General features: G+C 49.6%; 11 protein-coding genes across 11 annotated transcripts; 7 read left to right on the top strand and 4 right to left on the bottom strand.

Annotated features, from left to right (window-relative positions):
* Positions 1-334: 334 nt before the first annotated feature.
* N7525_010573 (cupin domain-containing protein) lies at positions 335-1,484 on the top strand (the record flags this gene model as incomplete). The annotated part of the gene is made up of 2 exons (XM_002561437.1): positions 335-792; positions 845-1,484. 2 exons carry the CDS (start codon positions 335-337, stop codon positions 1,482-1,484), a joined length of 1,098 nt encoding a protein of 365 aa, XP_002561483.1.
* A 279-nt stretch (positions 1,485-1,763) lies between these two features.
* On the top strand, positions 1,764-2,450 carry N7525_010572 (GNAT family N-acetyltransferase; the record flags this gene model as incomplete). The annotated part of the gene is made up of 2 exons (XM_002561438.2): positions 1,764-2,157; positions 2,239-2,450. The coding sequence occupies 2 exons, from the start codon at positions 1,764-1,766 to the stop codon at positions 2,448-2,450; spliced, it is 606 nt and encodes a 201-aa protein (XP_002561484.2).
* Positions 2,451-4,146: 1,696 nt separating this feature from the next.
* On the top strand, positions 4,147-6,608 carry cat1 (catalase catB; the record flags this gene model as incomplete). Its single annotated transcript, XM_002561440.2, has 6 exons — positions 4,147-4,440; positions 4,495-4,720; positions 4,773-5,188; positions 5,240-5,404; positions 5,452-5,626; positions 5,692-6,608. 6 exons carry the CDS (start codon positions 4,147-4,149, stop codon positions 6,606-6,608), a joined length of 2,193 nt encoding a protein of 730 aa, XP_002561486.2.
* A 273-nt stretch (positions 6,609-6,881) lies between these two features.
* On the bottom strand, positions 6,882-10,246 carry treA (alpha,alpha-trehalase treA; the record flags this gene model as incomplete). The annotated part of the gene is made up of 4 exons (XM_002561441.2): positions 6,882-8,084; positions 8,134-8,421; positions 8,473-10,182; positions 10,235-10,246. The coding sequence occupies 4 exons, from the start codon at positions 10,244-10,246 to the stop codon at positions 6,882-6,884; spliced, it is 3,213 nt and encodes a 1,070-aa protein (XP_002561487.1).
* Positions 10,247-11,508: 1,262 nt separating this feature from the next.
* On the bottom strand, positions 11,509-12,627 carry N7525_010569 (non-structural maintenance of chromosomes element 1 family protein; the record flags this gene model as incomplete). The annotated part of the gene is made up of 3 exons (XM_002561443.1): positions 11,509-11,775; positions 11,832-12,448; positions 12,516-12,627. 3 exons carry the CDS (start codon positions 12,625-12,627, stop codon positions 11,509-11,511), a joined length of 996 nt encoding a protein of 331 aa, XP_002561489.1.
* Positions 12,628-13,464: 837 nt separating this feature from the next.
* Positions 13,465-14,156, bottom strand: N7525_010568 (zinc finger CCCH domain-containing RNA-binding protein; the record flags this gene model as incomplete). The annotated part of the gene is made up of 2 exons (XM_002561444.2): positions 13,465-13,793; positions 13,856-14,156. The coding sequence occupies 2 exons, from the start codon at positions 14,154-14,156 to the stop codon at positions 13,465-13,467; spliced, it is 630 nt and encodes a 209-aa protein (XP_002561490.2).
* Positions 14,157-14,775: 619 nt separating this feature from the next.
* N7525_010567 (NAD(P)/FAD-dependent oxidoreductase) lies at positions 14,776-16,136 on the bottom strand (the record flags this gene model as incomplete). Its single annotated transcript, XM_002561445.1, has 2 exons — positions 14,776-15,625; positions 15,676-16,136. 2 exons carry the CDS (start codon positions 16,134-16,136, stop codon positions 14,776-14,778), a joined length of 1,311 nt encoding a protein of 436 aa, XP_002561491.1.
* Positions 16,137-17,165: 1,029 nt separating this feature from the next.
* N7525_010566 (SDR family oxidoreductase) lies at positions 17,166-18,078 on the top strand (the record flags this gene model as incomplete). Its single annotated transcript, XM_002561446.1, has 4 exons — positions 17,166-17,205; positions 17,259-17,572; positions 17,620-17,990; positions 18,042-18,078. The coding sequence occupies 4 exons, from the start codon at positions 17,166-17,168 to the stop codon at positions 18,076-18,078; spliced, it is 762 nt and encodes a 253-aa protein (XP_002561492.1).
* An 846-nt stretch (positions 18,079-18,924) lies between these two features.
* nctB (negative cofactor 2 transcription regulator complex subunit NCB2) lies at positions 18,925-19,598 on the top strand (the record flags this gene model as incomplete). Its single annotated transcript, XM_002561447.1, has 4 exons — positions 18,925-18,946; positions 19,006-19,032; positions 19,152-19,411; positions 19,479-19,598. The coding sequence occupies 4 exons, from the start codon at positions 18,925-18,927 to the stop codon at positions 19,596-19,598; spliced, it is 429 nt and encodes a 142-aa protein (XP_002561493.1).
* A 659-nt stretch (positions 19,599-20,257) lies between these two features.
* Positions 20,258-22,435, top strand: N7525_010564 (uncharacterized protein; the record flags this gene model as incomplete). The annotated part of the gene is made up of 3 exons (XM_002561448.2): positions 20,258-20,389; positions 20,441-21,812; positions 21,867-22,435. 3 exons carry the CDS (start codon positions 20,258-20,260, stop codon positions 22,433-22,435), a joined length of 2,073 nt encoding a protein of 690 aa, XP_002561494.2.
* A 518-nt stretch (positions 22,436-22,953) lies between these two features.
* On the top strand, positions 22,954-24,110 carry N7525_010563 (putative C2H2 finger domain protein (Kin17); the record flags this gene model as incomplete). Its single annotated transcript, XM_002561449.1, has 4 exons — positions 22,954-23,104; positions 23,155-23,312; positions 23,367-23,388; positions 23,440-24,110. The coding sequence occupies 4 exons, from the start codon at positions 22,954-22,956 to the stop codon at positions 24,108-24,110; spliced, it is 1,002 nt and encodes a 333-aa protein (XP_002561495.1).
* Between the last annotated feature and the right edge of the window lie 192 nt (positions 24,111-24,302).

Raw genomic sequence — 24,302 nt, 5'->3', positions numbered from 1 at the left:
ATTGCATTGAGTCTGTCCGAATACCCCAAAATGCAAGGTTTTGAGAACCTCACGTCTCTCAAATGTAAGACTGACATATGGACCGGATATAGCTTCGGCAAATGGTAATATAGGATCTTGAACAAGCTCACTTGCATTCAATGCAATATATCCGTATGATCTACGGAGTACATGATTCGAGATAACTATTATTGCTTCAATTTTATACCGGCCCGGCAAATCCGTCATCCATGTTTGCCGAGCTCACATATAAGAAAGCATCTCGAGGGCCCACGCAAATTCCTGGACAACTCTTAGTTCGGACTACGGGTTTGATTGAAGACCATCAATCAAAATGTTGACATCTTCGCTGCTTCTGCTTGCCTCATTTGGCGCTGGCCTCGTCCAGTCCGCAACCTTGGAGGAGCTCTATCTCCAAAACGCGCCGTCTTCCCCACGCCCCTATGTCATTCCGCATTACGCGAACTCGCATGCCGTCACCATCGGGGATCAGCTGTACCGCTTCACAGTGACTGGCCCATCCTCGGACAATGCGTTTACTCTGATGAGCACCAACGCGCCTTCCAGCGGAGCCCTGGGCGTCTTGCCACACATCCACCAGAAGCACGCTGAGAATTTCTTCAACCTCAAGGGTCGGTTCCAGCTCTGGGCGCAGAAGGGCACAGGGGAGCAGCAGGCTCGCCTGTTAACACAGGGTGATTATGGGTCGGTCCCTAGAAACACGACCCACACCTTCCAGATTCTGGACCCTGACACGGAGATGGTTGGTGTCGTCGTTCCTGGTGGCTTTGAGTAAGTTTGTTTTCATATAACGGACCTGTTTAAACTTGGCTAACCCGAGAAGGGAACTCTTCTATGCCCTTGGAACCAACCACACCTCGGCCACCAATACCCCCTTTGTTCCCGCGGTGTCAAACAGCTCTTCAGCACCCGACCCAAGCATGATTAGTTCTTTGCAGAAGTTCGACGTCTACGCCCAGCTTGACTTCGAGCCCCGTCGTGATCTAGTCAACGGCACCGCTCCCGTTGATAACTCTAAGTGGCACACCGGTGACAATGCTCTCGGTGCCTCTGGCAAGCCTTACTTTGTTGCAAATGGATATGGCCCCAAATACCTCAGCTCCAAGTACGGGTACCAGGTCATCCAGCCTCTGGTCACTAAGCAGTCTCAGGATGTCAACTACACTCTTGCAACCATCTCACTCAGCCGCCAAACCAAGGACAATGCGCCTACATATGTATTGCCTGGAGCCGCCGCTTTCGAGGTTCTGGAAGGTGTGCTCATGGTCCAGATCGGAGATTATCCTGTAGCGACCTTGTTCACTGGCGATGTAGCTTTCATTCCGGTTGGTGTGGCTTTCACTTATTACACCGAGGTTGCCTTCACCAAGGTGTTGTATATAAACAGTGGTAGCAGTGGTGTGGATTCGCAGCTGATCAAGGGTGCAAAGAGGTGGAACTTTGCGACTTTCCCGGCATACTGAGTGATCCTGAGTGATCCTGCAGTCGGCCTGTGTTTATTTGGTATGCTTATAATTTAGAGTTCTACGTAATCTGGACCTGCATATAAGACACCAATGAGCAAAAGCAGAAAATTCCCTTCTGATCTATGTGTTTCTATATGGAGTATACTGTGTCTGACTCAGACTTCAAATAGTTGTGAGTATTTCCGAATCGATTTAGCTCTGCCCGCTAGCCCTGGAGTCAACCCCACTGTATATCCAAAACTACCCCTCGACAACAACCGGAACAACAAGCCCAGAATGTCTACCCCAGCCCCTCTCGTCTTAGAACTAGCCACTATCGAAGACCTCCCCGCCATTACCGAGCTATGGTTCACCGTATTCAACGACCCGGGCATGCGGCACTTATTCCCGGACACGCCCGGGGCACATGAATGGTTCACTGAAGCCAACCGTACCGACATGCTCACAAAGCCCTATCAAAAATACATCAAGGTCGTCGACCCCGACACGAAAGACGCGCAAGGGCGCGCACGGATAGTCGCATACGCGAAATGGGACCTGGCCATGCCCGACGAGCGCGGGGCTCGGTTCCCGCCTTGGCACGGGGACATGCCTGGACAGGATTGTGATGCTTTCTTTGGGGGGCTGGAGAGAGCGCGCAGGCGTGTGATGGGTGATCGGAAGCACTACTGTAAGTTGGATCCTCGACAGCTAGCCGCTTACCTGCTGTGTGACTGTTTGACTGTTTGTTGACGCTCTGGGTACAACATAGACCTCGATATGCTCGGTACGCATCCCGACTACCGCTGTCGCGGGGCGGCTTCTATGCTCGTTCGCTGGGGGTGTGAAGTTGCGGACCGTGAGGGTGTTGGGGCATATGTCGATGCTAGTAAGGATGGTGCTCCGCTGTATGCGAAACATGGGTTTGTGGATCGCAGTGACGCTTCTGCGCCGAGTGGTGTGGCTCCGATGGCTCGAGGATAGATCTGTGTCATCGGCCGAGTATACCTACCTATCTAGGTAGTCCGAGGAGGTATTCTAAACGGTCTACTCCGCGCGGCAGTTGGAGCTGTTCGAATTATATACAAAAAGAAGTTGTCAAAATGAAAAATCAAGTGTTTCCGATCGTGGCTCTATTCTTTTCGCGCGATAACCCAATGCCGATAGCATTCTTCCTTTCAACAGCTCTCTATCAACAGCTCCACCTTACGATTGGAATACGAAGGCAAAAGTTTTCAATCCCAAAAACAAATAAAAATAAGATATCTCGACTCCTCTCACGAGAATACTCCGTACTCACCGGCCGAGAGCTCTATCACACACATATCACATTAAAAATAGCTCGTTCAACGATGATTATGCCAAGTTACAGTTGCCAAGGTCATAAAGGACCAGTCTCATCTCTTTCAAGGCTGCTGAGTTCGTTTCCCCCTCCCGCCAAGCATTTCAGCTTGTCACAACCGAAGCCAGCAATAGCCGATGAACGGCACATGGCCATATCTTTTGATGCAGGACAAGACTGCTAATATCTAAAATTAACTATTTCCATATGTGCCCTGGAGCCAATGCAGCCGACACCTTGGCTATCACCAACACAAAGTTATCACCGACGATCCCAACCGAGTTACGGATGAAATCTAAAAATGGTAGCGATGTGCGTTGACAAGGATTAGGTGCATAAGCTGGCATAAGCTGGTCTTGGTATTCTGCACCTAATCCCTGTTGACTTTTCACCCAATTTTTGAGGGATGTTACAAAGTGTTGACCTGATATTCCTGATGTTCATTGCTGTTACGGGGTACAAGAGTACGGAGTACAGGAGATAGGAGATTAAGATTAATTCGACATGAGACATGATTTCTCTCTAACGCTAGGGTTGTAGATCCCCTACATTTTTTTTATTTTTTTTTTAATTTTTCCCTTTTTTTTCTTTTTTTTTATCTCCAAACTGGAGACAAGCCAATTACCAAGCACCGCGGCCTCGACCGTTCCCCCTACGCTTAATCAATGCCAAGACATCCCCTTCAACCCCTTCACAATGCACTACAACATCGTATGTTGACTATGTTGACTATGCTGTATGGACGGAGTTACTGTGGGTTCCAGTCAAACCTGTCTAACTCAATTCCGAGTCGCCAAGATTTTTCCAATCAGCTTACGTCTTTTGTCATTTCTTTCCCTCTGGCAGGATGGCCTGATGCCTACAACAATTATGGCTTATGCGATCGACACCCCGGTATTTCAATTGGGACGAGCTAATCATTCGGAGTAAAGCATGCATCCTGTCTGTCTTCCCCTTGGCTGGAGGTCCAACAACTCTCCTATCCGGGCCCACCTATGTCCCACCGGTGATGCGATCTCGTCACACTGCTAGTCTCGGCCATCGTGCTGAGAAATAACCAAACGGGTTCCTGGTTGGAGAATGGCCAGCCCATGTCTGATCAATAATAGTCCTTGAATTTTATGCGTCATTGCATTTTCATGGAGCTTCCCATTGGCTCAATGCAAAAGTCGCACTGGACAATTTTACTTATTTTACTTCCCTGTTCGGGGGGTTCACATTCCAACCGGAGTATAAAGTGAGCCCCCGTGTCTTTCATCTTTCGACGTTTGAACCTCCGGCAATTCAAATTGAGAGGTGGAGCTTTCTATAGAACAGTTATATTATTTGACTGTCACAATGCATGTCCTTGCCCTCGTCACGGGCCTTGTTGGCGTTGCCAATGCTGCCTGTCCTTATATGACTGGCGAGGCCGCCAATCCTCACATCGAGCGTCGCGCTGACGGAGATGCTGCTGCCAACACCGAAGAATTCCTCTCCCAATTCTACCTCAACGACCAAGACGTCTATCTGACCTCCGACGTTGGTGGCCCGATCGAGGACCAAAACAGTCTCAGCGCAGGAGAGCGTGGAGCGACCCTGCTCGAGGATTTCATTTTCCGCCAGAAGATCCAGCGCTTCGATCATGAACGAGTACGTTTTCTGCATTTTCAATTCAAGTTCTAAAGCTCATGTCTATTTTACAAGGTACCGGAACGCGCCGTTCACGCTCGAGGCACCGGCGCCCACGGAACATTCACCTCCTACGGTGACTGGTCCAACCTGACTGCCGCTTCTTTCCTCTCCGCCGAGGGCAAACAAACCCCAATGTTCACGCGCTTCTCCACCGTCGCTGGTAGCCGCGGAAGCGCTGATACCGCGCGAGACGTCCACGGCTTCGCGACTCGCTTCTATACTGATGAAGGAAACTTTGGTATGGCGGACTCCCTTCTGAAAAGCAAAGGACGCAGCTGATTTGGAGATAGATATTGTTGGAAACAACATTCCCGTTTTCTTCATCCAGGATGCCATCCTGTTCCCGGATCTCATTCACGCCGTCAAGCCCCGTGGCGATAACGAGATCCCCCAGGCTGCTACCGCGCACGACTCCGCTTGGGACTTCTTCAGCCAGCAACCTAGCACACTTCACACCCTTCTGTGGGCAATGGCTGGCCACGGTATTCCCCGTTCGTTCCGTCACGTTGATGGATTCGGTGTGCACACCTTCCGTTTGGTAACTGACGACGGAAAGACCAAGCTTGTCAAGTTCCACTGGAAGGGACTGCAGGGCAAGGCCAGCTTTGTCTGGGAGGAGGCCCAGCAAACCGCTGGTAAGAATGCGGACTTTATGCGCCAGGACCTTTTCGAATCCATTGAGGCTGGACGTTTCCCCGAGTGGGAGGTAAGTGACACTCCAAATAACCATTCGCAACTCTCGCTAATTATTCGCTAGCTTGGTGTCCAAATTATGGAGGAAGAGGACCAGCTTCGATTTGGATTTGATCTCTTGGACCCTACCAAGATCGTCCCTGAGGAACTCGTTCCTGTCACCATCCTGGGCAAGATGCAACTGAACCGCAACCCTATGAACTACTTCGCCGAGACCGAGCAAGTCATGGTATGTCTCGTCCCATTATCACCAGCGAGTAATACTAATTTCCTCAGTTCCAACCGGGCCACATCGTCCGCGGCGTTGACTTCACCGAGGACCCCCTCCTCCAGGGCCGTCTCTTCTCCTACCTCGACACTCAGCTCAACCGCCACGGTGGTCCCAACTTCGAGCAGCTCCCCATCAACCGTCCCCGCGCACCAATCCACAACAACAACCGTGACGGAGCAGGTACGTACCTACCTACTACAAGCCCAATCTCACTCCCAAAAGCCCCCTTTCTAACAAAAACCTAGGCCAAATGTTCATCCCGCTGAACCCCAACGCCTACTCCCCCAACACGGAAAACAAGGGCTCCCCCAAGCAAGCCAACCAAACCGTGGGCAAGGGCTTCTTCACCGCACCGGAGCGCACGGCAAGCGGCAAGCTCCAACGCACCCTCAGCACGACCTTCGAAGACAACTGGTCTCAGCCCCGCCTCTTCTGGAACTCCCTCGTCGACGCCGAGAAGCAATTCATCGTGGACGCGATGCGCTTCGAGACCTCGAACGTGAAGAGCAGCGTCGTCCGCAACAACGTCATAATCCAACTGAACCGCATCAGCAACGACCTCGCCACTCGCGTCGCAAAGGCCATTGGCGTCGAGGCCCCCAAGCCCGACTCCTCCTTCTACCACGACAACACGACCGCGCACATCGGCGCCTTCGGACAGAAACTCGCCAAGCTGGACGGTCTCAAGGTCGGACTCCTTGCGTCGGTGGATAAGCCTGCATCTATTGCGCAGGGCGCGAAATTGCAGTCTGCTCTTTCTTCTGTGGGCGTTGATGTCGTTGTTGTTGCGGAGAGAATGGCCGATGATGTTGATCAGACTTACTCTGCTTCTGACGCCGTGCAGTTCGATGCTGTTGTTGTTGCTGATGGTGCCGAGGGTCTGTTTGGCGCTAAGTCTTTCACTACCCAGCCTACTAAGGGTTCCGGTGCGTCGACTTTGTACCCCGCTGGTCGGCCTTTGGATATCCTGCTCGATGCTTTCCGGTTCGGTAAGACTGTTGGTGCGCTGGGTAAGGGCTCTGATGCTCTGCAGTCTGGACAGATTTCCTCCGAGCGTGAGGGTGTGTACACTGGCAAGGACGCTGGGGATGCCTTTGCCAAGGATATCAAGGAGGGCCTTAGCACCTTCAAGTTCTTAGATCGGTTTGCCGTTGACCAGTAAGGGACGTCGGTTACCTACCTATAGATGACTGTATGTATGGATATAATCAATGTTAAATAGGTGCGATTCTATTCAACTTGTCACAATTTACAATTCAAACTTTACACTTTGGAGCACGTCTCATTTCTAGGCTTCAGATCAATAAATTAGCACTGGGGGGTGCAAGCAGAGAATCAAATCGAAAGGAAGACTATTTACAAAAGTCTCTTTGCTGACAACTGAGTTCTTCGAAAATCCAGGGGAACTCTAGGGCAAGTCAATCAGCTTCTAAAGTTAGAACATAAACTCTCGTCGCCGGCGCATAAAGGCATCGGCATCTGCTACGGCTGCTGCCCGCACTTTCATTTTCTTATTGGCAGGATTGGGGCCTGAAGCAGGGCGCGTCTTCTCTTGCCCCAGAATAGCCCATTCAGCAACGGTCGCACCAGTTCCATTCTTGGCCTCCACATCAACCGAGTCAAGCGCTTGGTTTCCGACGATAAGCAGAGACGCATAGCGCGCTGCTGGCACGGGAGATGGCAGAGTCACATTTGTCGTGTTTCCGGTAGGGATGGCAATAATATCGAGGTTTGTGGTCTCATGCTCGTATGGATCCGACTGAGTGATTTCTGTCAGGCTGTGGACAATTGTGTAGTCCGAGCTTTCAGCGGAAAGCGCCTTCGCAGGATCTCCTAGAGTCTTATTGTGGAAGATAACTGTGGCATTGACCGGGGGTGCCTGTGCCCAATCGAAATAGAAGCCCGATACCATAGCGCCGACCTCATCTTCGAATGAGACTGTCACAGAGTTTACCTCGGCTGCCAGTGAGGGCTGCCATTTTGTCGAAGCTGCGCCATCCACTGCGGAAAGAGGGAATTGGCCAGGTTCAAACGCATCCGGAGAGGAAACAGCCTGGCACTGTACAAGATTGCCTGCCACTGTGTTCTCTGATCCGATCTGTCGATTAGGAATGACAACAGAACCCTTGGGAGGGAGATGATAAGTGGTGCCATCATCCTCTGTGCCAGAGTGAATCGTGATTGTCTTGTTGGCGAATCGCTGATCGGCAGTATCCAGTGGGGCAGCCTCTGTGGCATGGCTGATGGTCGTGTGGGTGTAATTTGACCACGCCGAGATGGGCCAGCCCCGCCAGTAGAAGGTACGATACTTTAGGTATGGAATCTGGGGAGGCAAATTTGGATCCACATGGAGCGTTTCATCTGGTATCAGCCGCAATCCAAGATAGCCATATATGGCAACCTGATTGGAACCACCGTGACCAGTCAAGAATGGATACGCTGGATGCGTGCCTCCGTTAATGGTAGTATTATCCACCATCTGCTCCGACATTTGGTAGAACGGTGCTCTCGTATATGGCTTGTATGAGTACTGCGCATACGTGTATGCCGAGCAGCCAGACGGGGACATTTCGTTTGCGACGACAGAAAAGATAGCCCAGGTCATGGCAGGGCCATCAGGGGACTGTTTAGCCGCGTACTACATCTTGTTAGTTTGGCTTTTTCTTGTCGAAAATCAGAATACTCACATAGTCCAGATCATTCAGCGAATTTTGGCTGGTGTAGTTGGCAGTATAGCCCAGGGGATAGGTGACCATAACCACATCAGCTTGCTTCACGACAGCGCTTCCATTCATAGTGGTGAACTCGAGAGTCACCTCATTTTCACGAAGCACCAAGACATTGTCAGCCATTTGTTCCCAGGTAGCATTCTCTTCCAGTCCAAATTGCTGACGGAAGTCGTTGGCATTTCTAAGGGTCTCGGCAATGAGTGGCATTGTGTAGCCACCCGCATCAACGTGGTTGGCATACTCATCCTACTTTATGTTAGTTTTGAGTGTTGCAAAGAGATGGGGCGCCAAACTTACAGGATCGGTCATGTTGGTCAATGTCCAATGAGACCCGTTTCGAACCAGCAGGTCCGCAAAGAGAGTAGCCGCCGAATCGTAGACCGGGAAATGTTCTTCCTTGAATACCTTTGTATTACCACTGGTAACCCATTGGTTAACCAAGGAAATTCCAATGTCTCCGTTGAGGTGATACTGATAGTCCCAGCAGGCGCCAGTAGCTGTGCAGTTGCCAAAACGGCCGCTGGTCCAAGGAAAGATTGCAGCTGACGGACTGAAATGCGTCTGATTCTTGGAGCCAGCCAAAGCAGTCTCTATATTCTCTTGTGCTTGGGCATACTGGGCCACACGGAAATTGGTGAACCGCTGAGATGCTTCTGGGTGAGAAGCAACAAGGCCGGGTTGCATCCATACATCCGCATCCCAGAAGACTTGGCCACCATACGAGTCAGAGGTCAGGCCACCAACTGAAATACTATCCATGTTTACTGGCGCTCCCGCGGTTTCCTTGACTGCATTCTTGCTAACAGTGTTTTGCAGCAAGTAGTAAGTGCTGGTCACAGAGATTACTGCCAAATCAATGATGTGGCTGTCTGCAGGCAAGGTCCCGTTGGGGAACGCGTAGTGGTCAACCGAACCCTCCGGCATAACGTTTTGCCATTCCATGAGATGGGTTCGAAGAGACTGCGTGTATCCATTCCTCATCCCGGCGGAGACAGCGTTCTTGGCCGTTTGTTTCGGATCCACAAAGGCATCCGTAGAAGCACCTCCAACGTATTTGATGACGCGAACTAACTGACCAGGCTTGAACTTCACATCCACGGCTTGCGCAATGGACGATTCGTTGGAGTGGACATATGGCTTGTCGGACACAATCTTGCGCGAAGAAAGATCCACGTTCGGCGACCCAGTGAGGTTCGCGTAGACGTAAGCTGTGACATTAGCGATCCCATTCGGCCGTACTGCCGAGAAGATTGCCCCATTGTCTTCCCCAGTCTCCACGAAGTCAGTGCGCACTGCAGAAGCTCCATCGATGACATTGACGATGGTCGCATCCGATGCCGTGGTCGGGATAACCTCCATCTCGACCACAGCCTGATTGACGTACAGCTTGTGGGCGAGAAGACGGTAGGTGATCTGGTACGATCCCTTGTTGCCTTGAGGTGTCCATTTGTAAGACCAGACCAAGACGCCTGCTTTGAAGTCGTACGTGGTTTGGAAATCGGAGATGGTCTTATTGTCGACCTTTGCATCCAGATAGGTACCATCGCCAAGATCCAAGATGATTCCGGCCCAGTGGGGAATACCGCTAATCACACTGTCATATCCATATTGGGACAACCAGGGGAAGTTGCTGCCGTTTGTGGTAGGCTGTGAGTCAAAGAACCCACTGATTGTTGCAAAGGCCTGGCGTCTAGAGTAAAGTGGCCAACCGTTGGTGTCCTCGGGACTATCAATCTCAAAGAAAGGACCAGCACTGGCAACGTTGATACCCAAGTATCCGTTCGCCACGGAGCCTCGAGATTGATAACGACCCTGTTCCAAGTTCGTTGAGCTCAGAAGCCAGTTGTCTTCATCCCAGGTCACGCCATCGAAGCCGGTCTGGTACACATTGTTGCTCAAGTTGGCCGAGCCAGAGCCTGTGTGTTCTCTAAAGCATCTTGCGATACGGCCGTCGGGAGAGCCGCTGACAAGATCTAGTAGTAGCGGCAATACCGCGCACGTGAGGGACTATACAGAGCGTTAGACGATTGGCAAGGGCATACAGTAATGACTCACTCACCTTGAACTGCATATTGCAGTGTCAGCACCTTGTCAACCAGGTCAGCTTCTTTAATAAATCAGATATTGAATGAAAAGTTAAGAAGTGCCGCACGATACTGGAGAGTTGTAGGAAGTAAGAAGTGTTTTAAGGAAAGATGAGACTTAGGGGCAGCTTCCTAAATCAGCACGAAATGAGATGATCCTGGCACGTACCTCTGTAGGTGGCAACCTTATTTAAAATTGCTTATGAACGCTGCGCATGGGGAAATGTGGGGAAATAAAGCCACTTGCGCAGCCTACTGGCCCGTTCCAAGGTCAAAAGTCAGAGTCATCTCAGTTCCAAGGTTGGCCATCCTTCGAGTGGAGGTCTGGCATCCGTCAGCCAAGGCGCTGGGAATCGTACCTATTGTACGTCGGTACCTAGGTAGGCTATACGAGGTGGCTTGTATGAAGAACGGCTTGCAACGGGGAACCGGGAAATGCGGGGTTGGTATTTCGTAGGTAACATTGTCTATTGGCTGTGAATACCGAAAGTTTCCGTCGGCATCCTTCACGGCCAAGACCTACTCGGGTTGTTGACCGGCTTAGGATCGGGCCCCATATCATCGTCATTGACTGCAGGGACCTCGGAACTTCGGGAAGGTTTGGCGTTTGAGGGATTTATTGGTTTTGTGGGGAAGTTGGGGGTTTTCAATTAGTCAATTTAGATCTGAGAAGACCCCCTTTGGAAGTGATTGAGGATTGACTTTTAAAAAAAGCGCAGATCAGGGAAGTATTGTATGATTCCAAAGTTAATATCCTTGAAAGAGATGAAAGGATGAAGGTAGTAGATGTTGAAGGTTGGAGATATCGACGCCTCAGGTGTCTACTATCTCAGATCTCTCACATTTACATGCCCAGGTTCATGCATTTCCTCCTAGTTACGTGATGCCTTGAGTATACGAGTAATACGTACTTCAATACGCTTTAGTTATTCGATTTCGTTTCATAGGTTATCCAAGATCATGTCCGTACACGGGCTTGTATCTTACAAAACCCATGATCATGCACATGATCTCCAGTATCTCCATTTTGAGCCAAGACAAAAGGTTGAGCCTTGTTAAAAAGACCAAAAATAGTGTCAAAGCTGACAAGCTTCCTCAATCGATATCTTTTCCCTATCATTCATTCATTCGTTGCTATTCACATAGACGTGTCCACGGTGCGAACACGAACAACCATCGTAACTTACGCCTGTCAAACAGATTTGGCAAGACTCGAGAGACAGATCTTATCTGTCACGCCAGCGATGATTCAAGTCTGTTCTTGTACTTCATTGTCGTTCTCGTCCTCGGAAATTTCGCCAAGGGCACTAGGTGTAGCAGATGAAGACTGCCTCTGTCGTGGAACGGCATTGCTTGGCCGCGGGTTCGCAGTGAGGGCTCTCTCACCCACGAATTTATCGCCGGGCCACTCCTCTTTGCATACGGGGCATTTCTCTTCTTGCTGCATGCGGAAGAAGTTGCGCATGCAATGGTCATGTAGTCGACCCTTGCATTCACGGTTTTCGCAGCGTTGGCCCTAGAGTAACTCAAGTCAGGACTATTCCATACTAACTTAGGATCGAGCGTACTTACAATAGTGATGATGTCTTTACAAGCAGCACAAAATTTGATCCGCTCGACGGGTCGGCCATCGAAACCCTCGTCGTTATACGTCAAGACCAACCAGCCCCGCAATTCCATCAGTGCTCGTGGTGTGAGGCTGAGGAAGCCCTTCCGGCTCTTCTGCAGCCAGCCCTCTTCAATCAGGTGGATAATCATGGTTTCTGCTTGGGTCATACGCAACGACTGTACCGCTGCGGTTTGGGTCTGTGTTGGCTCATTGCTCGTGGATTGCCGTTCGCTAGACGGAGCCTTATGGAGTTGGACAGCTTGCATCTGTGTAACTGCCATTCCTTCACATAGTCGCGTGTTATTCTTGATAAACATGTAGTCAAGCAAGCGCTTAAGAAACGCGATCTCGTCTGGGGAATAAGTGGTTGCGAGTTGTGTCAGAGGATCACTCGTAGTATTTACAAGCGCATACACTCGCTTCGGTGGCGTTGCTGGAGCCTCTTGCTGTGCTGATTCGAGGACTTGAGGTAGTGAGCTCCTGATTTCGAGATCGAAGGGTGACACGGCGGTGTTAGCCGCGGATATAAAGTCGGAGAATTGGTCTTCCCCGACCTCATCAGGATCCACTGTTCGCCCCTCTGCTCGACAATTCAACGTCAGCGACTACCACCATTCATGAAACGGGCTTCAGTAGGAGTCAAGTACCAGATACTGTTAATATCGCAGCCAGGATGGGTTGCGCATCTTCAAAGGTCATACACGAGCGTGCCATGAACGCCTGGAGAAAGGCACGGTTGCTATCATCGTATTCGGGCATATTTTCAACTATGACTTCTAGTCTGGAGGTCTCAGAGTCCCAATTCCAGTCGGTTCAACGTCCTTTGTGCCAATGGAGCACTGGCTTTGACGCGATCAGACGCGCTCGCGTGGCTGTAGATGAAAGAAAGATAAGAACATTCGATAAGGAAGCTTAGTAAATTTGTTGATTCCTGAGGCATTATATTTTTTAACTACGTGACCTTGGAAAAACTGAGAAAAATATGTAGCAAACAGAATAAGGTGTTTGTCTGAGCAAACAGATATATCAGACATCCACTCATGAATAGCCCTAGTGTCCTCTGACTTGACTTGGTACATCTATGTTGTACAGAGCACGGTATAAGGGTGTACAATCCATGGAAATATAATTAGATGCTTGCGACGCTGTGCTTTATTCGCGTGACACTTTGTTGAATTATCTGTAATCTGCACATATGCAACGAGGGAGTTGCCAATTTTCTGACAGTAACATGTGAATTCGAAGTGCTAGAGAGAAGTTCCAATCCTGTCTGTGTCTTCCAATCAGTTTCCTTGGCCGATATCACACCGTGGGTGGTGGTCAACGTACCGGATTCGGCTTCGTCTACGCATAGAAAATTACCAGACGAGATTTGTACATGCAGCCTAGCTGTGGGTTTTATTGATCGCGCAAGTCTGATATCATGAAACGCAAATGTCAATCAGCAAAAGTCAAAAAAACAGACCGAAACCTCATGCCTTCCGACGCACCGCTGCGCAAAAGAAAGTGGAATCGAACCAACGACTGATATCGCCGAACGCCAAAGGATCGAATGTAGAGAAACAACAATGAAAAAAGCCGAGTCGTGCTACACCACTAGTACCTCCGCCGGGTGGGCTCAGGGCTGGCGCTTCGGCTGGCGCTGCGAGGATCCCTGCCGCGCTCCTTGAGCCACTTCTTGGTGCTGAGACGCAGCTCGCGGTCAAGCTCAGGCGATGGATCCTTCCGATGAATGAAATTGCAGAATCCCCCTCGTACACACCCTTCACCGCTATTGAGTCGACAACAGGCTTCTCGGAAATCGGTGACTGGTGATAATTCGCAGTATATGGGTCGCGCTGCATACCAACGGGAGTTTAGAGCATCACATGCTGCTTGTGCATCTTCTTCATATTTGAATCGACCGTAGACGTTGCCAATGAGATCTATTGTCGCGAGACCAGATATTAGTGGAGAGTCGGGACATTTTAGGGAGAACATTACTTACGGTCGTTGTTGTTGTCGCAGATGACCAACTCTTCAAGTTCGCCATACTTGCACATCTCACACCATACGTCCTCGTAGAAGGCGTCGAAGTGGTTCTGCATCTGGCTGGGGTTCATCTTGTTCTTGGGGTCGTAGGCCGGGTTCTGGTACATGTTCGGCATGAGAATGGTTTGCGAGTACGAAGGCTTGACATGCTTTCGAGAGCAGCGGTCACCGTGTCGGCATGCGCCGATTTTGTAGTAGAACGAGCAATTGACCTTATCCTGCTCGGTACCGAAGATGGATGCAAGGTAGTTGGCCATGGTTACTGGCAAGCTCTGATGCTGGCTGAGAAGGATTTGAGGGAAAGTGAAGAAGAGCGTTGTGTCGCAGATGCAGAAGAAGCAGACAGAAAAGAAAGAAGGGCAAAGTTGCTTTGACAGCCGGATGATATCCGATGCCTGAAGTTTCTGGAGAGCTCGAGTGGCGCGAATAATTGATGACTAAACCTGGGGAGCTGCGCCGGTGGAACAACTATCTTCCGAGTCCTGTGTATCGGGGCCATATGTACGTGCCCATTTTGAAACTGAGAGTTTTGTACCCTATGGCGGTCATCCGAAGGCTATGCAGTATTTACGATTCCGGAGGGAGCAAAGCTGCAGAAATGAAAATAAAACGAGTGGACTACAGATGAAGGGATAGGAAGCGTCACTAACACAATGGCCATTCTACCTAGTTACATGGACCTATCTGAATAACTACACCTTTTTCACCGCGTATATTTCGTCATTGTGCTTCAACATTTGAATTTGCATTCACTGGTTTTAAAAGCTGGCTTAAATACGACATTAAAATTCGGAGTCCAAAGACGATGAGTCTTTCTTAATAATGACGAGGTGAGAAGCATTGGAGGTCTTTCTAAGGTTTTCATAGATCAAATGCTCACAGCTTAGAACCAGGACGTTTGTCCGGAACCGCCAAGCCGCTCACATCTACTGAAAGCTTTTGCTTTTTGATCATCTCAGAAACAACCTTTCCAGTTCCCAGGCACAAAGAGATCCCCCACGGTCCATGCCCAGCGGCTATGAAGACACCACCCCTAGGATTTGCTTTCACTCCCCCCAAAGAGCTATCTCCAACTCTTCCAATTGTGGGAACGCCAGTATTTCCCACTGGGCGGAAGCACAGCCCTTCACGGATAATCTCCAAGTCATCTATATTGGCCGTGTCTTCGGTAGCCTCCTTCATCCCCTTGGGAAGAAGTCCCATTAGACGAACTGCAACATATTTAAGTCTTTGCATCTCGGAGGGATCAAAAAGCTGGCTAGTATCCTCGGCACGACGTGGAAGCTTCATCGAGGGGTTGTTTAAACCGGCGATATAAATCTCTCCGCCTTCCCTGAGAAAGACCTCCGGGCTAAACCCGCACGACGGAGGGTGTGTGGTGAATACAGCATGGCTGTTTCCACGGTACACATTTTTCTCGTGCTCTAGTGTATGCCGAGGGGATCGAAAGACCAGGGAATATCCAGCTAAAGGCGTTATATCAAATGATACCTGAGAGGAGGGGAACAGGTCTCTAAGACCCTGTGGTGTCCACGACCCCATGCTCAGAACAAGGTTCGTACATGGAATGATGGACTCCTTCATGGAATCCAAAGACACGATTTTGACAGCGACAATGGTGCCGTTCACATCCTCGACAACTGTGGTCGCCTGGGCTGGCTTATGAAGCTTAACGCCTCGGGAGACAGCGCTGTCAATGAGGAATTGGCTCAACCGCAATGGATCTCTAAACACAATTAACAAATCATCCATGAAACGCTTCAATTCGATACTCACGCTTGAGCCACAGTTTCACCATGGCTGATTTTCTCCAGGACTCCCTCTTTCTGCATCGTCAACCACTCCGGAAACTCAACCTGAGCGGTATCCTCGGACCCAGCCGCCGCCTCTGCTCTACTGGTGCCCGTTCGCAACCAGTCGTCACCGCGGGAACCCCCTCGCTTACGTTGAGCAACTGTATCCAGGTTGAATGCTACTCCTTTCATAAACCCCCATTTTTTGTCTCCGCCATGCGCTGCGGCGAGCTCATGGTGCAAATCGAAGGACATAGCACCAAGAGGGGCAAGAGATGGCTCGAACCAATCTCTGGCTAGGAAACCCGCGGCATATCCCGAGGCCGAAGTGAAAAGCTCCGGAGATTGCTCAACGATGTGAATCTCACCTTTTGGCTGGTTGGCAGATAGGTAGTACCCAATTGAGGCTCCAATGACACCTCCTCCAAGGATGATTGTCGACATGCTGGCTGTTGTAGGGATTAAAATAAATTAAAATGCTTATCAACGCAGATCGTCGGGGTAATGTGTCGGCGGTTGGAGAACGCTTGCAGATGGGACTGTTGGAGCTTATATCCCCCGGCAATCTTTGGTTTTTCTTTCCTGGCCTTTGCGTCGGCCCGGGAATGCATACAAGTGGTGGGATGGGATAGCGGGGAGGAATTCCATGGATTATTAGATAATGATACATCTATGGACCTATGTACCCGGGGACTCCAAGGGTCGCAACCTTGTAAGTACTGTGGAGTAGGGGAAGAGCTAATCGCAAAAGTTAGCTCTTTTAGGCGTATATCCTATCAAATGTGGATCTCTGAATAGCTTCTCTGAAACCTGTAACTTGTTATCACGTACGGTTTCGTGAATGTATATGTCCACGGGTTGTCTATCTAAAGTAGGGAAACTAACTCTGGGAATGCCTTCAATCTCGCATTTCCTATTGCAAACTAATGTATCACTTGGACTATGGCTCGAGTATATGCCTATAGGTTCCATTGCATGTGTACTCCGTTCAATAGAAGGTGGACAGCATGACGTCTACCCATGCAGGGAAACCATCCCGGTGTCGGCGGGGGTCCACGAGATGAATAAGCCCCGCACTAAGCCTTTTCTGGCGCTCTGCCACTGTCCACGGCCCGGGGGTCAAGCTTCATATTATTATTCGTTGTCATAATTGATATTCGGCATCAAAGACGCCTGCAAATAAATTTGAAAGTAAGTCATACCACCTCTCTAGAGTTCCCCAACCCTCGAGTTACTGGCTCTACAGTGCTGTTCAGTCATGTTTGTTCATCCATATATCCCGAGAGAGAGGTCAAGCTGTTTATGGAACAATTAGTCTCTCGGCATATAAAGCAATGCCAAAACCTGTCACCATGCGTTCCCCTTGCTTCTATCATTCGAATTTCACCATCGTTTCTAGCTTACACTCGTCGCGGTGTCTGATTTTCTACTAGAAACTTCATATCACTAACACCCACTCTAGCCTTCATCGAAATGGCAGCCAAGACCATCATTGTCACAGGAGCTTCAAGAGGTACCACCCCTCAAACTTTGTGCATGGCCATATGCTGACATCAACCCCTCTAGGCATCGGCCTTGCTGTGGCCAAGTATCTGCTCACGGCACCTCAATCCCATAATGTGGTGGTGGTAGCCCGCAGCGTCGAACCCCTCCAAAAGCTCAAGGAGCAATACAGCAAACAGGTCGCGGTCCTGAATGGCGACCTGTCAGACTTTTCTCTTGCCCAACAGGCCGTCGACACAGCCATCAAGACCTTCGGTCAGCTCGATGGAATGGTTCTTAACCACGGCCTGTTAGGCCAGATCGGCAAAATCGCCGATGCCGATCCGCAACAGTGGAAGGAAGGCTTTGATATCAACTTTATCAGCTTAGTTGCTTTTGTACGGGACCTACATCATATCTACCATGCACTACTAACAGAATCCAGGCCAAAGCGGCTCTCCCAGCTCTCCGTGAGTCCAAGGGAAAAATTATCTTCACGTCTTCCGGTGCAGCAGTTACCGGGTACCGTGGTTGGGCTCTCTATGCTGCCACCAAAGCCGCCATGAACAACTTTGCCATGAGCCTGGGTGCCGAAGAACCCGATGTCACCTCCGTGTCTATCAGACCCGGTATGGTTGACACTGAGATGCAGCGGGCTCTGCGGGAGGACCATGCCACAGCATTGGACGCCGAAATGCACTCCAAGTTCACTGGAGTCCACAAGGACGGCAAGCTCCTCAAGCCCGAACAGCCCGGCCATGTCATGGCCAAGCTGGTGCTCGATGCGCCAAAGGAATTCACCGGCCGTTTCTATTCGTATGTGAAATCCCACACAGATTACGCGAGAAATATACTAATTATTGGCAGGTGGAACGACAAGGAGCTCGAGGGTTTCCAAGAATAAGAATATCATTGATAGCTAATGTAAATTTTTGTTTGATATCTGCGATCTTCATAGCAAGTCAGTAAAGATCGCCATATAACAATGAGTGCAAGAATTGAAGCAACGATTGTTTACAAGTCAGTCGAAAGATGAAAAGCAATACATTTTAGAAGCATTAGGTGCAGAACACCTTCATGTTTAGCATGGAATGTAAAGGTATACATCATGTAATTGGAACTGAAAATATAGCAAAATTTCTGCGCGTACCTTTAGATAGTACAGATGTAAGATCCAATCCTTCCAGTTGTGTTCCGCAAATGTAATCCAAGCAGAAAACGAGCTCCAAGCTATAATAAGATATGGATTTCCTGTTAAATTCTTCAATAAAGTTAGCAACAGCTTCAACAAATGAAGTGAGATGCAAATAGGCTGAATTGATAGATCAGATAGTCCGTTTGGCTAGGACAGGTAAGGTCACCATGGAATGTATGATAGGGGCGACAAGCAAAGTTCATCATGATAGGAATTGGGAAAAAGAGATTCGAGCAAAAGCTTACCATTAGTGTGTGGCCTTGGAAAGAGTCGATCTCATTTGAAGGACTCTTTCCAAGGTAGTTGGAGGAGAGTGAAGAACTGATGAAGAAGAAGTAAAATAGGAAAAAATTTCAGCGCCATTTATGTGGTCCAAAGCGGTAGTATTCTGCCGGCAAGAAATCGCACTTAACCCCGTCGCGCGTCTGCGATGGGCCTTGAAACTTTGAGCCCCACGCAAAAGATCAAAGAAATTAAAGCATCCCTTTCTGCGTCTGTCCCTTGAGATCTGACACTTGTTCTTTATTTGCCTGTCACCATATTACCTGGTTCACTATGTCCGACCGAGAATTCAACTGTAAGTGATCTCCAGATCTTGGCCGCCTCCGCGCAACCTGCTGACCTGTACGTGAATAGCAAACGATGACCTATCGCTGCCCAAAGGTACGGTGCAACCCCCAATGTGTATAGCTCTTTGTGCGCATCTTTGCCACTTCATCACCTGTGCACTTGCGGCTTTATATATGTGTTTGCTAGCATTTGCTAACTTATCTCTACAATAGCGACGGTCCAGAAGATCATCACCGAGATTTTACCACCTAGCTCCGGCCAAACCTTCTCAAAGGATGCACGCGACTTGCTCATGGAATGCTGTGTAGAATTCATCACACTGATCTCCTCCGAGGCGAACGATATCAGCGAAAAGGAGGCCAAGAAGACTATCGCTTGTGAACATGTGGAGAAGGCATTGCGGGATCTCGGTTTCAGTGATTATATCGCTGATGTACTCGCTGTTGCCGAAGAACACAAGCAACAGCTGAAGGTATATCCACGTTTGCTTACATCTGTGCCACCTTGGATCCCAAGCTAACCTCTGATCTTCATTATAGTCACGAGAGAAGAAGCAGAGCAAGATGGAGCAAAGTGGTCTAACAGAAGAGGAGCTGCTAAGGCAACAACAGGAGCTATTCAGATCAGCCACCGACAAGTACCATGCTGTCCCAGAATAGAATCACCTAAGACTCATGCCGGTCATAGAGTGGAAAGGATGATGGCGTTTTGTGTGTCCCACTGGATATGTGGGTCTGGAGTTTTTCTGTCATTCAAAGGTTTCTGTCTTTTCTTTCTTTTTTTCCCCCTTCTCCCTGTGATTTGAGAAGATGGGTTGTGGGCAAGATATACTATTTAATGATGCGACAACGCACAATGCATTTGTTAATTGCATATGATTTGAATGTTCAACAGGCATGATCCACGTCTCACTAGAAGGGCCAACAACATATAGCATATATTCAATAATAGTGTCTGTAAGCCACCATGGTGTTTGGTGCATATTCATAGATCTTGTTCTGGCTCAGTTCCTAGACCAATTCCGTCCCAAGTAACTCTCTGTATAAGTTCTAGTGCACCCGTTGTATATATACGTTGATCGTTCCTATAATTTCGAACTGACTTCGACATTTTGATTATTCATTCATCTTAAATGAAGTATAGTAGTAAATCAATTACAGTAATTGACTCAACTATCCGTAATCACATGTTTTGTTTGTATCAATCAAAGTTGATTGTTGCGTCGGAAAAGTAGACTCCAAATCTCCAGAGACATTCCCCGTCCGACATTGACTCCACTACACGTGATTCCCGATCCGCCCAAATCACACTAGCCACAATGGGAAGAGAGCGCCAACGCAAATCGAGCCACCGCGGAGCTCCCGTGCGCAGTCATCACTCGTCGCAATCGTCGCAACGCTCTTTACTGCCACTGGTAACAATGCCTCCCTTCAAGGATGAGCATGTCCTGGTATGTTTAGTTGCTCATATTTCGTCGTCCAAAATTAACCCATTCATCTAGCTAATTGCGCCGGGTTCGCAAATGACCTTGGCGCAGCTCGGCCTGCCTGAAACATTCACGCCCGCGCGATTTCGGTTCCCAACACGCATGTTCCCTGCTGAAAAGAAGGGAGAATATGAGCCTTACCGTGTTCATGAGAGACGTCAAGAGGTCAAGGTCAACAATGACACGGATGCCCCAAAGCCGGACGTGGAGATGAAGGACGCTGAGCCCGCCGCGGCCGATGGTACCACAGCCACAGAAACCACCGTCAAGACCGATGAAAATACCCAGGATAATGGCGATTCAACCAAGACTGTAGAGGAGGTCTTCTACGAGGAGGACCCAGCATCCGACGAAGGGGCAATCTATCCGATCGAGAACGGGCGTATTGTCGACTGGCCCTGTTTCTTCGCCCTGCTCACTCACATTCACAATACCTTGAGCCCACCTTTCCACACCCCCATTATGCTTATTGGTCAGCCAGTCTGGTCTGCACGCGATCGCGAGGCAATTACTCAATTCGTCTTTGAGAAGTTCAAGGCACCCGCGTTTAGCCTTATGGACTCTGCTCTTGCAGCTTGCTACGGCTATGGTACACCCACAGCCACTGTTGTCGATGTTGGAAAGGGCAAGGTCGATGTCACTGCTGTGACAGACTTCGCAGTCAATGAACACGGCAGGGGAATTGCACTGGAGGGGTGTGGTGGAGACGCTATGACCGATCGTCTTGTTGAGCTGCTGGGCCCGAAGGGATTTACCAGAGAGATGTGCGAGCAGCTCAAGCGAAGCAATATTACTGAAATTCTGCCCCCAGGAACCCCACTGCCTGGGTCTTCTGCTACTGCGCGCCAGGGCGCCAACCCTGCTGCTGCTGCCTCGACGGGCGGATCAGATGGTGATGAATCTGCTCCGCGGGGCCCAGGAGATGGCACTCAGACAGGGATAGAGGGGGATAATGGCGACGAAGAGGAGGGTGTTCTCGATGTCGCTGCGATTGTCAGTGGCAACCCCACTGAATACCTTGCCAATGTCGAGAAGGAAAAGACAACTACCAAGAAAGGCGCAGTTGACCCCAAGGGAGCCCGCCTACCTAACTCGAAGAAAGAGAAGGCGTCATTCCAGTTCGAGGAGTTTGTTCAATTGGAGGGAGAGAAGGCAGCAGCCAACGGTGCTCGGCAATACATTCGTCATACTCGGGATATTGAAGTCAGTGTCGAGCGTTTCCTTTTAACTTCACCTCGCTCGAAGGCCGGAAACCGCCTGACTAGTGGTATCCTCGAAGATATTGCGACGCAGGTTCACCACACCATTCTTGCCGTCCCAGATGCTACAAAACGAAGCGAGCTTTGGGACTCTCTAATCATTGTCGGATGTGGAAGCAAGGTCAAGGGTATGTTTTATCATTGCTACCTAGGGTTTAGTTCTTTTGCTAACATTACAACAGGTTTCACACAGGCTTTGCTGGCTGTCATCACGCAAAAGTTCATACTTTCTCCATCCGGCACCATCTTCACGTCTGAAATCCCTTCAAACTTCACCACCCCCCTTCCGACCGGTGCCAACACACCAGCTCCGATGGGCCAACCCGGCCCGATGTACCACCCAGCGGCACCTGGAGTGAACCCTCTCCTTGTGGCTGCTACTCACAACAATCCCGGTATGCCCGGTGGTATGCCCGGCACACCCTCCATGGACCCCAGCATGATGTCACACCACCGTTCAACCGGCCACTCCCAAACTCCAACCTCAGTCAAGACCCTGAAGCTTCCTGAGTATTTCCCAGACTTCAAGGACCAAGGCAACAGTAACGCTCCTGGCGCCAGCTCTGGGGGTACCCCAGGCGCGCCCGGCACGTCCCAAGGTGGCCATGGAATGGAAGAGGCTGTTTTCCTCGGCGCTCAGATGGCTGCCAAGGTCTTCTTTGTCATTGATCAGGGTCTCAGCAAGGGTTACATGAGCCGGGTTGAGTACAACGAGAGCGGACCGTCTGCAATCCACGAATACATCTTGTAATGTTTGCAGACTCGGTTATTTGATACTCATGCTATTCTATCCCATATTTCTTCGCCCGTTGTTGTTGAACACTTCCGCCTTGGCAAAGTTGGCTGGTTTGTCTCCGAAATATGTCTTTCTTGTTTTATGTACGCTATGATCCTAGGTAGAAAAGCGATCGCAGGATGGCGTAGGCTTTGGCGGAGTTCTATTAATTTATCAAGGTAGTTCAATGAATCCAGATACTTGGCTTCAGTCCATGTTCATCCATCCCGAGGTCTAAGCTTTGAATTAAGGAATCAACTAACCAGTCTTGGAATTGGTACTCGAGGGACTAGGCCGTTTTGGTATGTGTCATGTGATGTATTATATAATAATCCGGCTTATCGCGTTGATCTGCGCCACATCCAAGCTTTCTCACGACTCGCTTTCAACGCTTCTCAACATACCCAATCTTTCTGATCTCTTGACACTTCGGAGCTTTCTTTCCTTATCGCTTTCTTTGAACGCTTGTCCGACTTTATTTATCAACACACACAATGGGCCGCGCGGAGGCTGGCACTACAAAGGCCATCGGCAACAAGATCAAAAGCAAAGGATTGGGTCGCCTTCGATGGTATTGCCAAGCATGCGAGAAACAATGTCGAGATGAAAACGGGTTCAAATGTCACACTATGACTGAAGGGCATGGTAAGGAACTCCATCCTCTATATCCTGGCCACCGGCTAACTTTATGTTAGTGCGACAGATGATGATCATTGGGGAAGACCCGCGCAAGCACATCAGAGAGTTTAGTCGCGAATTCGAGCGCACTTTCCTCGAGACCCTCAGAACCACGCATGGAACTAAACCTATCAACGTCAATCATTTCTATAATCAGATTGTGGCCGATAAGCAGGTATGTCTCTAGCATTTCACTCTTTTCTGATCATTCTGACTGACTTTTTCATAGCACATTCACATGAACAGCACAGGTATGTCGCGACGGATAGGATAAACGAGGACTAATGCTAACTTTGGTGCAGAATGGAAAAGTTTATCACAGTTTGCAGCCTATTTAGGCCGGGAGGGAAAGTGTCGAGTTGAGGACACCGAAAAGGGCTTGGTCATAGCGTGGATTGATAACAGTCCAGACACACTTCGCCGCCGGGAGGCCATCTTAAAGAAAGAACGCCAGGAGAAGGGAGACGAAGAGCGAGAGCAACGCTTGATTCAAGACCAGATTAAGCGCGCCCAGCAAACGGCGCTGGCTGGCAGCACTACGACAGAACCGGAACCCGAGGCAAGATTGTTGCAGAGGAAGGAAGGAGAAAAGATGAAGTTGAATCTTGGACTTGGCTCGAAGAAGGCAGATGCAAAGCCTGCATCGCCTCCTACGGCAACAACGACAGCGGAGTCGCCGGAAGAAAAAGATGCACAAAAGGATGCACCGACAGGAAACAGCGACTCTCCCGCTCCGTCTGCGCCTACCGCACCCGTCAAAATATCGATGTCAATGGGTACACAGAAGCCGAAAAATGTGTTTGCAGCAGCAGCTAAGAAGAACCCCTTGGCTGGGAAAAAGGGTTCTATATTCACGGCTCCTAAGAAAATGACTGAGCAGGAAAGGATTATGAGAGCTGAAATGGAGGCAATGGAGCGCAAACGGGCCCGTCCGGACTCGGGATTCACGAACAAACGACCGAAGATCACTTGAATTGACATGATTTACATAGAGAAAACACATACCCAGCTACCCGGCCCATGCGGTTGAGCCTATCGCCCTGCACAAACCTTATGGGAGGATTTGGGCCGGGTAAGTCGTTTCTTCAAATTCCTTCCGTTTGTATCATGCACAGTATGTGGGACTTCAAGAGGTACTCGATCATATTGTATTCAAACAGTTGTC

Source organism: Penicillium rubens (assembly GCF_028828025.1).
Source record: "Penicillium rubens strain IBT 27055 chromosome Unknown utg000004l_segment0_segment0, whole genome shotgun sequence".
In the NCBI taxonomy this organism is placed as follows: Eukaryota; Fungi; Ascomycota; class Eurotiomycetes; order Eurotiales; family Aspergillaceae; genus Penicillium; species Penicillium rubens.
Note: the sequence above shows the minus strand (reverse complement) of the source record. Positions and strands in the feature narration are given on the sequence as shown.